The sequence below is a fragment of the Sturnira hondurensis genome, unplaced genomic scaffold (assembly GCF_014824575.4).
Source record: "Sturnira hondurensis isolate 20B ecotype Veracruz unplaced genomic scaffold, ASM1482457v3 Scaffold0015793, whole genome shotgun sequence".
NCBI classification, from domain to species: domain Eukaryota; kingdom Metazoa; phylum Chordata; class Mammalia; order Chiroptera; family Phyllostomidae; genus Sturnira; species Sturnira hondurensis.
The window spans coordinates 6,474,588-6,490,397 of NW_028088424.1; the positions used below are offsets into that span (position 1 = coordinate 6,474,588).

Consider the following 15,810-nt stretch of genomic DNA (forward strand, 5'->3'; position numbering starts at 1 on the left):
TTAGAGTAGAACACTTGCTTAGAAAGACTATTCAATGTTGTAGCTTTATAGTTTGTGAGTCATTGCTACCTTTAGTCTCCAAATTCTTAAAACACTTTACTGTTGCTCTCACAGAAATTTGAGATACAGGTATGGGAATCAGTCCTACATCGAGGTAGTAAGATGCCAAAGAATTCAATCTGGAGAGATGTCTGTAAATAGAACCTCTGGAAATAAATACATTTAAGAAAGAGGGAGGAAGCAGAGATTCCACATAAAGAATGTTCTAACTGAAGGGGAAAGACAGGGTGCAGTATCACAGAGGCCAAGAAAAGGACAGAGAGAAATGGTCCATTATCAAATGTGACAGAAATAAAGACTAGAAAATTAGAACATTTTCCAAGTGGGAAATCCCACTTGTGTGACCTCTGAGAACAGTTTAACAAAGCAGTGAAAATACATGTGTGTGACTAGTAAGTTATCTCTAACCAGGCAATTCTTCGGAGTTAAGTTCGTAGCACAAAACACTGATGTTTGCCACAGTACCTCAATCAACAGTTCTTTATTGAACAAATACCTCGCAGAAGGCACGGCAGAAGTCATCAGGGGTTAATGCAGTGCAAAGAGCAGCAGTGGGGGAGTCCAGGGCCCCAGGCTGCAGAGTGCTGAGTCATACAACTGTAGGCAGCCCCTTCCCTCTCTGGCTGAACCTGTTTCTCCATATGTAAGTGGGAGTGAGACTAAAGGACCTCATACACCCCCAACTGGCTCTAACATTTTCTAGTCTCAAGCTTTTGCATTTGCAGTTTCCTGTGCCTAGAAATCTCTTCTCTCAGCTACTGGCATGGCTTACTCCCTTACCTCCTTCACAGCTTTTTGCCAAAATGTCAAATTATCACCTTCTTGTTAAGACCTTCCCTGACTAATCTATTTGAATACCTGCCCCTCACCTTTCCTGCTTTTACATCTCTCCATAACACTAACCACTGTTTTACATATCGGTTTATTATCAATCCCACCCTCACCCCCACCACCAATTTTCCCCATAGACTTTAAGCTCCACAAAAGCAGAGCTTTGTTTTGTCCACTGTTCGGTAGTGTGCCTGGCACAAAGTGAACACTCACACATCTACGCAGGAATGAAAGAAATGCCAGCTCCAATCTCCAAAGAACAAGGGCCACATTGAAAAAAAACTTCTCCAGGAGGTTGAATTCTACTAGCATATCAAACAAGGACAGCGAATTGAGGCCAATGCTATTTAAAAGCCACCATTTTAATGAGAATTTCACCTCTGCAGGACTCCTTCCCCTCACAAGACTCCTTTCATTTTGAAAGTATTTTTTAATACCCCAAAATCGATACCTACACTCCAGCTGTAGCTGTCCTCCTCCTTCCTCAACCTCAGAGTTCCAACTCTAGAGGACAAAGCATTGCATGGACAGAGAGTAAAGACTTGTTAGAAAAAAGTGGTAGTGACATTCCTCATGGTCTGCTTCTGGATCTCTTCCCAAGCTGACTTACAACCTCCACAATAAGGTCAAATAACCCAATAGGCTTGTACTTGCATCACAAACTGTTTCAAGAGTGTGCCAACATCTCTGATTCAGAGTAAGTGCCCTCCCCACAGGAGCAAGGCCTGGTGGGGAGGACACTCACAGCCTTCTCAAACAGTAACAAATAACCCCGAGGTCTGAGCAGTGCAGGAGGTTGGCCAAGAAACCATCCACTGCTACCGCTGTGGGGCCAGGCTTGTCTCATAGCCCTCAGTCCTCATGTCATTGAGCCCTAGCTCCTCATTTTGTTCAAACGTGCGCTCATAATATTCCACCTTCATCTCCGGATCATCTTCAGGTGCATATACATTCTGTAAGGCAAAGGAGAGATGATCAGTGTCTATTTCACCATCCTACTATCTTCCCGCACCCGCCCTGCCGCCCAAGCAACTTCCAATTCCCACTTTCTCAAGAACTCAATGTTTTTTACTCTAAGCACCACCATTCCCTTTGACTAGGCTCAACTAGTGGGAAGCACAGAGCACACATGGGTCAGAAGTTGAACCAACCAACCCCAAGCAGAATTAGGAACTGGTCTGCCTAAACTTTCTATCTGCGCCTTCTTATAAAGAGTACAGTAACAGTCTCAGTCATGGACAGAACAGTTTTGCCTGATCCCAAATAATTGCTCAATAAATGTTATAATGTTTTATTATCAATCACCAGAATATCTCCCCAGTTAGCTTAAAGCCTTTTAGTTTTCCTATCTTGGACTTTGGACAAGGCATCATTTCTCCTCACTTCGCAATCAGATTTGCAGAATAAAAACTCCATTGCTGAACTTATAGCTGGGGACAGGGACCACACAACAGGAAGAAGGAGCCTAGGAGTATCCTTTTTCTCTCTTGATACACACTTACAGTCCCTCCCACTTTCCCTCCTTTCTCCCTTATGTTCTACTTCTGCTAAGTTCTTTCATAAAGAGCAGTACATTTGGAACCAAGTCTGTTTCTAAAGAAATGATACATATTGAAGAAAAGTAAGAAAATATATTTCCATGAAATAATCAGGGAAGGTCCACTGTACCTGCAAGTAGCTGTTTCCTGCTGGATCATTCATAATAAAGTGGGCCTTCATTTTACCCTCAATGATCTGAAAGAGAATACAGTATGTAAATTTTACATAGTAGGAAGACGCTATGTCTGCCAGATGAGAAATCAAGCCAGTTTACATTACAGTGTGCCCAAGTTTCATGAACTGGTGAGAAGAATCTAAAATAAGAACTTTTTGAAATTATTTAAGAAACAATTTTACATCTCTAATTTCATCTCCTGCTCCAAACAGGCAATCAATTACCGTTCCTCTATCCCAGCAGGAGACTGAAGGATTCTGTGACATTACCACAACACACTATGGATCAGGGCCACTGGCCCCAGTTGAGGATAGAGGGGAAGGAATCAAGACAGGAGAGGAAATGAATGTATCCTATTGGACACACACACACACGCCCCAGTCCTCTTCCCACACTCAGTTCTTAGGATACTGTTGGATAAGCCTTCTTCTTCAGACCAGGAAATGGAGCAGCACAGATGGGAACCTGACCAGCCTAAGAAGACAGACCTAACGACTCTTGCACTGGGGCCACCTCAACAAAATGGCCAAGCTAAGTCTCCCTGCAATGAGCCCAATGCCAGCAAGATTCATACCCACTCAGGTTTTTTAGCTGCCTACTTTTAAACAAATGATCAATGATTATCAGAAATCTGAGCAAAGCCCCTAACACAGAAATACAGAAAATCACACAGGAAAAAAAAAAGAACAACTTAGAGGGAATGGAAACTGGAAGGAAAATAAAGTGCCAAAAAACCAAAACATTAATATTCTCAAGAAGAAGAAATACTACATCTTTATGACAACAGGATGCTATTTTTTTAAAAAGGCAGAGGGAGAGTATTCAAAGACCAAAAAACCTCTTGGAAAATAAAAGTACGTTATTGGAAATGAAAACTTCAATTGTAAAGTTGGAAAATAAAGCTGAGGTAATCTCCTAAAGTAGAACAAACACAAAGAAACTAAACCAGACGAATAATAAGTCAATTACAGAAGACCAGAAAGTTACTCTAATATTCCAAAACCCAGGGTTTTCAGAGAGAACAGAAAGGAAGCAATTCTCAATAGAATAATTTTTAAAAGCTTCCTGCCAACTGAGCCACATGAGTTCCCAGATTCAAAAGTCCCACAAAGTACCTAGCACAGTTGTTGAAAACTGACCTCACACCAAAGCACATCCTGAAATTTCACATCACAGTGGACAAAGAGGTATCACAAGAATAGGTCACATACAAAAGATCAGGAATCAAAATGCCTTAAGACTTCAGGATAGCCAAACTGGAACATGAAAGACATTAGTGCAAACAACGTCTTTGATTCTGTTGAAAAATTATTTTCATCCTAGAATTCTATTCTTAGCCATTACTTAATCTCTTACGAGGGTAGAATAAAGAAAATTCCAGACATCTAAGGCCTCAGAAATCTTACTTCCCATGAGTTGACTCGGGAAGCTACTGGAGAAGATGCTCCAACAATATAAGGGAAGAAACCGAGAAGGAAGGTGACACAGGATATAGAAAACCAGGAGAATCCCAACAAGACAGTTCAATGTTTAAAAGGAACAAGAAAGGGCACGTAGCTCTTGTTCACTGGAGCCCCAGGACCACCCAGGCACTGACCAGCCAAAGTCCTCTTACCTGGTCGACCCTCTGGCTAAACTCCTGTAGTTTGTTCATCTGGCCAGGATTGGAGCTGTCACCCAGTGTGAAAGGGTTCTTGGTCACCTGGAACAAATGTCATCCAAACTGCTAGTCTGCTGGCTCTATGCTTGATAGGTTTGATCATAAACCTGACGGGGGTGGAAGTTAAGCCAACTTCTGGCCAAACTTCTGCAGTTTCTCCACTTGGGGAAGCTTAATCTTCATTTATCCCATACAACCTTTCTGACCTAGGCAGCCACTCCTAAGGGAATATGGATTAATCTGCCAAGACAACTGGCAATATGAAACAAACTATAAAAATGCTCTTACAATATGAGCACTAGTCCCAATTTGAAGAAGTGTGGAGTACAATTTACAAAGACATAATGCCTAATGATTGAGACTTGAGTGAAATGATTCATCAGGAGAATAAATGTATGGGCTAAGTCAACACACATAAATGTATATTGGGGAGTTTTAAGCACTGAAAGGATCCTCCTCCCTCATTTTATAGTGAAAATGAAAACCACACAATATCTCTACATTGTGTCAGAGTTAAGGCCTGGGAATTTCTACTCCGAATTTCCCATAAAATTATCTTCATAATCCAAAATAATATTTAAGTCTCTTAAATCAGTTTTAAGGCAAAGAACCCCCACTAACAGCCCCCAAAGCTAGGGTGAGGCCCGCTTGCCCCTTCCCCATTAACCGCGCTGCCAAAGCAGCCACGCGCTATGCTCACCAGTTCCCGGACGTCTTTCAGCAGCCCTTCCAGTGTGGTGAACTTGCCTCCGAGAACAGCCATTCCCAGTTCAAATTCCAGTTCTGGGATTTCCACACTACATGTCTCGGACTGTGAGATGATTAAGCTTTAAATCAGGAGCCACTATAGAAAGCTAACAAGAGTCCTCCTGCCTAATTAGTACTACCAGTGACAATTTGGGGGCAAAGTCAACCACCGCAATTTTCTAAGTTGCTAGTTAAAGCAAGACTCACTCCTATCCATAAGAACCACAGGAATAGAACCAAGCTAATAAAGAGACCCTGAGTCATGGCTCCAAGCTATCAGGTAGACTAACATCAGAGGCCAGAGCCAAGAGCCCTTACAGACACTACAGGTAAAAAGCTACCAAGTTCATCAGAAAGAGTTTACGGGTTGCCTTCTGACTCTGTACTTCCTGCCATGGATGACCCCTGCTTAAGAAGCCTCAAACCCACGGGAAGTACTGCACAGTCCCAGGACATAATTTAAAAAGATAATTTCCCCTACAGACGAGTCACATGAGGAATACAGTCACATTCCCAAGAAAGTTGTTACCTTGAGCAGGTCTCTGGTCATATCTGAGGGGTCTGTGATATGAAGATTGATCCTGGTGCCCAAGGGCTCTACTGCCCCTCCAGACTTCACCTGCACAAACAACAGTCATCAGGAGTTGCACAGACGACCCCAATCCTCACTAGGTGCCCAGGAGATCTCAGAGGGTAGGCCCCAACCTCCCATCAGGCCCACGAATGACTACCAGGCACTGAGCCTGCTAAATCAATGGTAGCAGCAGTCACCCAAATCAAAAACACATCAAAGGGCCCAGCGCCAATAGCCTGCCCAAACTTACCCCAAGTTGGCAAGAAACTCTGAATTTACCTTTTAAAAAAATGATTCTTGGGACTAAAAGGGATTTTCAACTGCATCCAACATATGGTTCCCCTTTATAATATTCTGGTTTAAGAATTTAACAGTTTATGCTTGAATACACTCAGGGAAAGGGAATTTACAACCCTCCAAGGTGGCCCACTTTATTTTGAAAGACTTAAAAATATTACTGAGTCAAAATCTGCCTGCCACACTTCAATCCCTTTGAGGGGTAAATCAAAAAGTGGGTCTCCCTGTTCCTTAAAACCAAACTTTAAAATGTGTTAAATAAGTTAGGACATCCAACTTTCCTTCTCTTAAGTCAATTCCCTGTTCCTTCAATGGCTCCTTACCTACACTACACCTAAGAGAAAGACCCAACCCCCACGTGGCCCCCTCATCCCAAAGCAGATTTAGGGAGGATGAGAGGCACGGAGGATACCCTCAAGCTAGTCTTCCCAAACAATGGAGCCCACTCACCTCATTGGTCCGATGGCCACAGTACTCACAGTTGGTAGCCATGATGATAACCTCCTTAAAGTGGGGGATTTCTAGAGGATGGAGTTAAGGGAATCTGCTTCCATGATAGCCATGATAGCAGGACAATCCTCTGGGGAAGAACAAATCCAAAACCCTAACACAACTGCTGGTTCCAGGACTGTAGGAAATAAATCACAAGAAGCCACCTAACTTAATCCTCCAGAAGAGGGCAAAGTTGCAACCCATAGTGATCCCTGTTCCTAAGTGTTGACAGACGTGGCCCAGTCCACACACAGGAGCCTAGAGACTACAGTCTATTTCTCCCCATAAACCCAAAGCCAAGGTGCAGTCTCATCAAAGGCTGATCACTAAGAAAAGCTGTGTTTTCCACGAAGGCCCTAGTGCTCTCCAGCCCGAAGATAATCTTCACACCTGAGTCAGATGAGGAGCAACCCAACTGCCTGACAAAAGATACGAACTAGCTTCATGTTGGTCTGAGCTGGAGCATTGCATTCTGGGCAGTTTGTGTTGAACTGCAGCACCTGGAACATAACATGGGGATGAGGGAGTGAGCCCTCCCAGGCAGGTGAGCCCTGCCAGTCTAAAGACATTCAGTTGGTACACTGGTGGCTGCCAGTGTGATGGAGAGGAAGAGAGCCAATGAACCGCATCAGTTTCAGCCCACAACTCTGCTCCTTCCTCCACGGTAGCCAATGTGACTCACTTCATTTCTGAGATCTTCCTCTTCTGGCTTCTCTTCTGGTGTCTCTGCCTGAAGTAGGACATGCAAATCACATTTTGGCACATATATCTCAGCCTCCCAACACCCTGCCCTGGAGTGACGGAAAATGCTGTGACTTGCTTTTGTCAGCTGCCACCTCATGAGTTTAACAGAAAGGCCAGAAAACCCCAATCAAGGGAAGAACAGAGCTTAAGATAAGATCACAGCCAATGCCATCCTTTATTGTAAAGTTTATCCTAAATCCTTGATATGAGCTGCACGAGAAACACAACATGCTGACACTGTACACAGCACAGTAGCAGCAAAATGAGTTTCCCCTTGCTCCTCTTCTGGCTTTTTCAGTCCACTCACCTGGAGCCCCAGCATCTCTTCCTGCTGTGGAGTCCGGTTATAATGTGTGATCACCAGGGCATCATCTTTCTGGGGAGCCTGTGGGTTTTCTACAAAGCTGTTCCCTGAGGGATCATCAATGATCTAACAGATAGATGAAGAGTAATCACAAGTTATGTATAGTCCTCCACCTACCATCAGACCACTCAGACACCACAGTGGAAAAATCCTAGTCTTAATGGTTTCTCCTCCCCTAAATCTACGGCACCTAGACTCCCTCAATACTTACCAACGTGAAAGGAGAGGCCACATGCTTTAGCTCTTTCAGTTTGACAATGAACTCATCAATTCTTTCAGCTATGGCTTCTTTGTTTGTCTGACATAAACAGAGAGTAAAAGCATCAGTCCTTGTGATAGACCATATGCCTCCACTCCCTGTCAGGCCCAAGTCACTTCTATCAGGAAGTCATCACCGTGGCATGAGTGGGAACAGAGAGACTCAGACTTCACAATAAAATGTGGCATATAGTTTGAAGTTTATGGGTGGTGCCAGGTGAGCCTCACTTTCCCACTCATTCACCATTTAGCCCAGGTACTCATGCCAGGTTAAATATCAGCATCCCCTCATGGGGCTCCCCAGCCACTTATGAAGACAGATGACTAAATATGCAATTACATTATTTCTTTTTTTTTTAAGATTTTATTTATCTTTAGAAGGGAAGGAGAGAGGAAGAGAAACATCAATGTATGGTTGCCTTTCGTGCGTCCCCTGCTGGGAGTTGGCCTGCAGGGAACTGGCCTGCAACCCAGGCATGTGCCCTGACTGGGAATCGAACCTCGATCCTCTGGTTCGCAGGCCCGCGCTCAATCCACTGAGCTACACCAGCCAGGGCGCAATTACATTATTTCTGTCTTAAGTACAATACAGGGTCTGGTACAAATAACCCCCCCCTTTTAAATACAAAATCGTAAGCAAGTAATTCTGTAACATAACAATATCACCCTCAAGCACACTATGACTTTTTAGGTGAAATGTTCAAATTGCTATCCATATCATGCAAGACATTCACGCACCCCACCAACCACACACACAAGGAAGCCTTCCTTCTGCTGGACCCTGGAGACATTGGAACACTCAGAAAGCAGACAAACCCAAGGGGATTAGGAAAGGCTCTTCAGAAGTAATGTTACATTGCATGTCGGAAATGAGGTCTGATAATACATTGGTGAAAGAGAACTAGCAAGAACACAGGCTGTTCCATATGCAACATCCTGGAAGTTATAATATCACCATATGCTTCCCCTAAAAGTCCTCCAATATTCAGTCAGAGACAGTTTTACATGGAAAGCTGAACTTACTAATGTGTCTATTCAGACACATATAAGTAATTATTCCTTGAGCTGCTGCAATGAGAATATCCCAGCTTACCCTTCGAGTAGGCTGATCCTGCTCCAGACCAGAGATAGCACGGCTGATCAGTCCCTCAACAGTGGTCAGAGCTGGTGAATAAGAACAAGAGACAGGTAAATCTAGGTTCTGCTATCAGGTGCCTGTATGACCCTCAGCAATTCACCGGAACCACCACTATTTTGCCATGTGCTCCCATGTAAAATGCATACCTATGTTTTTGGTCCAAACTTTCAGGGAAAAAATCTTTTAATTTCTAAATTCAACTTTTTATTTATTTATATTTAGAAACAAGATCAATTATTGTATCCCAGGGTACTGTCTTGCATTATGGGTATCATTACTGGTTTCTAGAGTTAACACCTAACACCTAAATATAAATAAAAGGACTTAAAACATTTATATAGATATGGAATTCATGCCATCCATGTATAATGCATATCCTTATTTTCCCTCAAAATTGTGGGCAAAAAGGGTGCACATTGTACACAGCAAAATACGGTATTTGGGCTTTGTATTCATCTGTAAAATGAGGCTGCGCATAAGGTTCCATTCAGCTCTAACAGTGATGATAAAACTACGATTAAGCACAAAGAGTGTTACTATCACTATCCACTCTCCCAAGCTGATTTATCTAAGTTTTCTGCTTTTGTTAAAACAATGAAAATCACAATGATTACATGGCCAAACCCATACACAGGCACTAGACCTGGCCCCAAGGATTTTACAAGAGAGTGAGCAAGACTACAGTGAGGCATAAGAAGCCCAAATACCCTGATCTTAAACTTACCTCCCTTCTGGCTGAAGGCAGGAATTTCAAAATCTAACTCTGGGATCCTTGTGGTAGCAGAGTCAGTCTTTACCACTTCTCTGTTCATGTCCTGGGCAGAAAGAAAAACTTGCAGTCCAGAGAAGTTAGCAGTACAGCTTCTCCTCAGGAAATACCAGACTGCCCCCTCCATCACACCCCAGCCCAGCTCTTTCTTCCTCTCTTAGGGGCCCAGGCTACCCCTGCAGAACAGTGCATGTGATGTGAGCCAAGCTGCCCAAGCGGTTAAGAGTACTCGAAATTCCTAACAGCTACCACTAATTTGATATCCTCTCACAAAATTTAAAAAGCTTTCCCACAAGTCTCACCTGATCAGTTGACAGCACCAAAACCATTTTATAAAGGAGTAAATGAGGCCTGGACACTTGGAGGTATTTATCCCAAGTCCAACCACCTGAACCGGAGCTCTGGCTCCAACCCCCAAGCCTTCTCTAGGACAGTAAGGTACCTGTTCTGGGCTCCTCTCACCTCCGGGGCCCTGACAGTCAAAGTGTAGCGTACTCCCTGGTCCTGGATCCTGCCTGCCGACTGGATCTCCGTGTTGTTCCAGCCACAGTGCTCGCAGGAAAAGGAGCTGACGATTATTTCTCTGAAGAAGGGAATCTTGGTGAGCAGGAGGCGCGTCATGCCCTGGGGAAGCAGAAAGCTAAGTAAAGTACCAATGAAGCCAAGTTCTCTGCCTAAGGACCCTCAGGGTGCCTCAACTCCGGATCCCCAACCAGACCCACTGAGGGAGGTCGCCAGCCCCCACTTCTCGCCTCTTCAACCCAAGCCCACCCCATCGCGCGGCCGCGCCCCCGTCTCACATTGCGGTAACAGTTCATGCACAGTGACTCAATCTCGGTGGGCTGCTGCTCCTCGTCCTCGGCGCTGATAGGCCGGAACAGGCGTCCCAGGACCGGAGCCCGGGCCGGGGTGGGCGAAGGGGTGGCAGCAACCCCCGGGAGACCGGTCTCCACAGCCCCACTGGTTGACATGGCCACCACGCGGCGTTTAATCCGCCAGTTCCGGCTTCCTCTCCTCTCGTGGCCACACCTCTTCCCCTAGCACTTCCGCCCGCTGCCACTCCCGCCCTTTCTTAAAGAGGCCGCGGACTCTGGGCCCTTAACAGCAAAAGTTCAGGAGATCCGAAGGCCCACAGCCGAATTCGGTCTTTGCCTCCACCTCAGTTCAGGCGTCACTCCCCCCCCACCCCCCAGGACGTCCTCCCAAACCCAGGGCGGTGATCTGCTCTTTCGCAATCTCTCCGAAGCAAAGGGTTCCAACTATTGGCCATAAGTCTGATTACAAGACCCTTGACCTTGACATCAAGAGGCCAGGTTTGCCCATCGGTATCTCTGGGGAGGTGCGCTCTCACCTGGGCTTCCTTTGTTCCACTTTTGGACCAGATTCTGCTTCTACTCTATTCTTTCAGTCCCTCAATCATGTTCTCCCATTTTGTTTTTCCCACTCCCTATTTCTGTCCTCATAAACACCTGCCCAAATTCCAACCTCAAGTACACAACCCTCAGTTTTACTCCCAACCCTTCATCCCCACGACCTCTAACCCCAGCTGACCCACACCTCTCAGTTTCCTAATAATAAAAACACCTTTTTTGGGGGGGGGGGTCCTTTCCAGCACCTTCTCTCCCTGGGTACTTTTTCTCCCAGTTCTGTTGCTAAAAATCTAGAGTGTCAGGGTAGATATTCAGCCTTCAGGTATGATAAAGCCAGATTCATGTGGGTTCTGTGTTATGAGGGAGTGTGGAGGTGCTAAGAACCCTGTGCAGGGTGGACTGAGCTTGGAGGAAAGGGCGCTGACAAGACATTAGAAGAGTGATGGAGAGGATGTGCTTTCCCTTCCTACTCTCTCACCCCCCAGTTTCAGAGTTCCCAGATGATCCATAAGGAGCTTCATTGCTCCTAAGTGAATCTGTATGTAGGGACTGCAGAGTTTAAGAGTTTGGAAGTACTAAAAAGAGGGTCAGTGTCATTCAAAGGGACCATTCAAAATCTGGAACAGCAAGAGCAAAAGGGAGAGGCCACCTCTGGAGCCAGCACCTCATGCACACCATCCAGTGGTGAGCAGGCATTACAGTGAGGGACTGGGGTGTCTGATGATCATGATATGGGGATAGTGGTGAGGGCACTGCTTTCAGATATGGTTCAAATGAGTGTCACACCAGGCAAATAAGCTTCCATTACAGGCATCTATTTCATTTCAGTCAGAAGTCTGGACTTCAGTCTGAGAGTCAGGAGGAAGGGGCCAGAGATGGGAAGGGCACATAGTATGCTCCCCGGAGGGTTTAAGAAGCCTCCACAGTTTGGAGGGCTTGGTAGGCCGTTTAAATGTAGAGCTGTGTAAGAAATATGGGCTCTGCTCCCTCCCATTAAAACTCCCACCATTTGTACCCTTCAGCTTCAGGCCCGCAGGATTATACATACACATAATTACATGCTCTCCTCATCACATTTTCTTCCTTTCTCCCTGCTCTCCCCCAACAGAAGCTGTCACAGCAGCCCTGGAGAGAGAGCAGCTTTCTGTGGACCTTCTAGTAGTGGCCACCAGGGGGCCAGAAGTGATCACCGTCAAGCCCTGGTATGAAGAGGCACAGGGTTGCACATAATTACCCACTCATGGTGTGCCTTTCTCCCTTCCCAATCCCACCTTCACAGAATGGAGTAATTCATGAAGATTTCCAAATGAGCACGGGAAGTCGCCTTGCAAATCCTGGTGAGTGTAATGCACCCAGATTGGGGAGTCGCAGGAGGCTAGATATGCCAGGACAGCAACCCCTTCAGTGGCCTCACCTACCCTGTGCAGGGCCCTCTACCCTCTGCCCAATAGGCCACTAGCAAGAACTGAACCATGCTTGGGGCTCAGGTCCTGGACTCTCCAAATAAGGAGCTGGGAAGTGGGCCTGGGCTGTATGAACCATGAGGGTCTGTATGACCCTCATGGTTCCCCTAGATGACCAAGATCATGGTCACAAAGACTGTAGTTTATGTCTTCCCATAGGTCGTCTAGATGGGCCTGCAGCTTGCTCCGGGCCTTGCTGCTGTCAACTTCGAGGAACTCGGGGGCGAAGGCGCTGTGACCAGGTGGGGGTGGCGCCAACTGCTGCTGGACCTCCTCAGTCTCCTGGTCAATGGAGCGGGTGAAGGCAGCGATCTGGTGGAAGGTGTCGTGGCGGAAAGCGTGGAGTCGCAGGCACACCTCCTGGGACAGCACCTGGGCATCCAGGTTGGTCCCTTCCTCCTCGCTGCTCACTCCAGCACCAGCAAAGGCGCTGAGCTCTTCACGCAGATGGTCCAAGTTATGTTGAATACGTGCGTGCAGGGCCTTGGCCTTGAGCGTGAGCTTGCGTGAAAGCATGGGCACGCAGTGGCTGGGGCACGCAGTGGCTGAGGCGGCCGGGCTGCCAGCGGCGTGCGGGGCCATGCTGCGTTGCAGCTCTTGCACATGGTGCTGGATGCCAGGCACCAGGCGCTCAGCATATGGGTGGAACAATGCCTTGGTGCGGCCAGTGTGGTGCACTATGCGATTCTGCAGTTCCCAAAGCAGGCCCTGCACCTCATCCACACACCCCAGCAGTTGGGCCTTGGTATCCTCTCTGACCGTGTGCAACTGCTCCTGCAGCTCCTGTACCCGCAGAGCCACCTGCTCCATTAGGTCTGTGGTGTAGGGCTTCAGCTTCTGCCGAAGAGCCTCTAGATTCCAGCCCACACTCTGGTGCACCTCAGCCATGTAGGGCTCCAGGCGTGCTCTCACCTTCTCCAGCTCCTCCTGCAGCTGCTGCGGCATTCCCTCCAGGTTGGATGGAACCGTGGGAGGCTCCTTCCCCTGCGCACTCAGAGGACCTAGCTTTTCCCGGAACCTGTCCGTATTGTTGAGGTCTCGCTCAAGACTGTCTTTCGGACTTCTGAGGAAGAGGTCAGAAATCCAGGCCATCAGACTGCTAGCCCCCATCATCTGCTTTGCCCCCAAAGATATCACTCACTGATTATCTGGGGAAACCAGAGATGTAGGGAGGTGACACCAGAGGGTACTAGTCCTAGCCTCAGCCCAACTGCACATCCTCACACAGTAAGGAAAACATGGCACATGCAAGTCCAGACCAACACAGTCCAAGGAAGGACACATGCACCTGGAGTGTCCTACAATCTTTTTATTCTAGGGGACAGGGTTTAGGGTCTTCTCCACTGCTCCCAGATCCCACTCCTCAGGACCAACAGCTGAAGCTAGGTCAAAGCAGGTTGTGGGGATACTGCCGGCAGAGGGCGCGGCACGGCCCTGGAAGGCCAGGAAAGCGGCAGAAACGGCACAGATTTGTTCCTCTGCCCCGGTGCAGACAGTGGGGAGTGAGGAGTCAGAGGCAGTGCAACACCCCACAGCACGTGTGCCTCCTTTTTTCACCCACACCCCTCGCCCTGGCCACTCACACGTGCTCCCAGGCCAGCTTCTGCAGCTGGGCCTGCTCCACCCTGCCTTTGTCCCCACTGCTCTGGCTGTAGGCATCCCAGAAGCCTTTCCGTGCCTGGGCCAACGAGAATGCTGTGGAAAGGGACCGGGTGATTAGGGGCTGGGGTCCGGTAGACCGCCCCTCAGTCCGGCCACCACCCTCACCTCCACATTGAAGTCAGAGTTGGAGACCCACCTGAGAGGAGCACCAGACCCCAGGTCAGAACCGCAGCCATGGCTGCTATCATCTGCTCTGAGAAGGAAGGCGGATGGAGGCCTGGGTCAGATGAAGAAGCAAAGGAGAGACTTGACCCAGGGGACTCTGCTCCAGGGACAACCTACTCAGAATCTGTGAACACTTCATTGGGGTATAGGGAGCACAGCACTCTTGGGGCTCAAGAGGACTGACCTGGGTGAGTGTGGCTGTGAAGAAAACGGCATCTTTCTGGGATGGGGAGGGCTCCTTTTTCACCTCAGTCGCATTACATGGAGTGTGGAGCTCAAACTACTTTGTAAAGGTTCCCCCACCATCACCCTCCCCAGACCGCAATAAAGCTCCCTGGGCCTCATCTACCCGCAAACCCTTGTTCCTCTATCTTCCTGCCTCCCATGTCATGGCTGGGAAAACTGAGGTTCCCCCAAGGGGGAAGAAGCAACTCTGCCAAAATGCTCCATGAGGATGCTCTGAGCTCCCTGTTGAGACCCCTGCCATTCTTGCTCTTATGACTCCCTCTGTCCCAGCAGCTCACCTGCTCAGTCTGGGCACAGAGAGCAGGCATTCCACTTTATACTCCAGGGGCCTGGGCCTCTGGCAACAAGTGCTTTGAGTAAATACCACATGGTGCTTCAAAGAAGAATGACCTCAGCTGCTTCCTAGTGCTCAACTCCTGACCTTTCCTGGCACCCACGGGGTTAATGAGTGCCCTCCTATCAGGGGGCTGTTTCAGCAGAAAGGGGCTTCCCATTAGGGGGTGGGGCTAAACTCCTCACCCAGTTCACCCCAAACCCTATGACCTTCAACTTTCACACTCACCTGATAGCTGGCCCACCAGTAGATACAAGCCTGTTTGTCTGCTGAGGGCCCCACTCTTACTCAACTGCCCAGAGACACTGTGCCCCAACCAGTCAGGGACAGTGTCCAGCTGCCTGCCTGACCCTGAGCAGCCCTTGACAGCTCCACTAGAGGCTACTCAGGCAAAATGGGAGAGTCAGCATTTACAGGGTAAAAGACTCTCCCACATCCCCTTATGAACTAATCCTAGAACAAGCAGGAAGTCAGATGGGGTAAAGACAAGGTGCTGAGAGGAATCTGGACCAGGGTCTCCAGACCAAAGAATTAGGGTAAGAGTAGGATCGTCCTCACGGAGAAAGGCTGAACAGGACCTCTGAGGAGGGGAAGCCAAAAAGCCCAGATCTTTCTCTGATGACGTGCCCACTCCATATACTAAAACACACACATTGAAAGACTACTGATTTTTGCTCCTAAATGTATCTTCGGTCGCTCCCCTATCCCTCTTTCTACCACCAGTCACATTACAGCCCTACTAATCTCTCACTGTGATCGCATTCATAGCCTCCGAGGGGTCTGTCTCTCACAGTCCTGCCTATTGAGTCTAGACTCTGCTGTGGCTCATCCCAACCCACTTCCCGTCTGATGTCCCGCCACACAAAACCCTTGACATTCTTTGAGCACATCATCTCTTTCAGAACTCTAAGCCTTTGTACAT

The 15,810-nt window shown here is 47.6% G+C and overlaps 2 protein-coding genes across 4 annotated transcripts; both read right to left on the reverse strand.

Moving 5' to 3' along the window:
* Window positions 1-1,232: 1,232 nt before the first annotated feature.
* ZPR1 (ZPR1 zinc finger) lies at window positions 1,233-10,671 on the reverse strand. Of its 3 annotated transcripts, none has more exons than XM_037065667.1 (14): window positions 10,449-10,671; window positions 10,111-10,231; window positions 9,604-9,711; window positions 8,835-8,905; window positions 7,695-7,781; window positions 7,427-7,549; window positions 7,058-7,105; window positions 6,809-6,875; window positions 6,334-6,404; window positions 5,542-5,631; window positions 4,966-5,076; window positions 4,221-4,307; window positions 2,560-2,625; window positions 1,233-1,844 (listed from the first exon to the last, which is right to left on the reverse strand). In XM_037065667.1, the coding sequence occupies exons 1-14, from the start codon at window positions 10,617-10,619 to the stop codon at window positions 1,710-1,712; spliced, it is 1,356 nt and encodes a 451-aa protein (XP_036921562.1). In that variant the 5' UTR covers window positions 10,620-10,671; the 3' UTR covers window positions 1,233-1,709. The 3 variants fall into 3 exon arrangements, with proteins under 3 accessions (XP_036921562.1, XP_036921561.1, XP_036921563.1); XM_037065666.1 differs by having other exon boundaries at window positions 9,604-9,694; window positions 10,111-10,272; window positions 10,449-10,670; XM_037065668.1 differs by lacking the exon at window positions 4,966-5,076 and having other exon boundaries at window positions 9,604-9,694; window positions 10,111-10,272.
* A 1,906-nt stretch (window positions 10,672-12,577) lies between these two features.
* Window positions 12,578-15,048, reverse strand: APOA5 (apolipoprotein A5). The gene is made up of 3 exons (XM_037065681.1): window positions 14,976-15,048; window positions 14,065-14,248; window positions 12,578-13,544 (listed from the first exon to the last, which is right to left on the reverse strand). The coding sequence occupies exons 1-3, from the start codon at window positions 15,046-15,048 to the stop codon at window positions 12,578-12,580; spliced, it is 1,224 nt and encodes a 407-aa protein (XP_036921576.1).
* Window positions 15,049-15,810: the final 762 nt, after the last annotated feature.

Excerpts from the sequence above, each read along its gene's own strand:
- ZPR1 (XM_037065666.1), bottom strand. The coding sequence starts at position 10,619 with ATGTCAACCAGTGGGGCTGTGGAGACCGGTCTCCCGGGGGTTGCTGCC. Across the intron at positions 7,550-7,694 it reads TGGCCTCTCCTTTCACGTTG|ATCATTGATGATCCCTCAGG; the intron begins GTAAGTATTGAG and ends TCTATCTGTTAG. Across the intron at positions 7,106-7,426 it reads AAGAGATGCTGGGGCTCCAG|GCAGAGACACCAGAAGAGAA; the intron begins GTGAGTGGACTG and ends GTCCTACTTCAG.
- APOA5 (XM_037065681.1), bottom strand. The coding sequence starts at position 15,048 with ATGGGAAGCCCCTTTCTGCTGAAACAGCCCCCTGATAGGAGGGCACTC. Across the intron at positions 14,249-14,975 it reads CCCCGTGGGTGCCAGGAAAG|GTGAGGGTGGTGGCCGGACT; the intron begins GTCAGGAGTTGA and ends TTCAATGTGGAG. Across the intron at positions 13,545-14,064 it reads AAGCTGGCCTGGGAGCACGT|AAGTCCGAAAGACAGTCTTG; the intron begins GTGAGTGGCCAG and ends CCTCTTCCTCAG.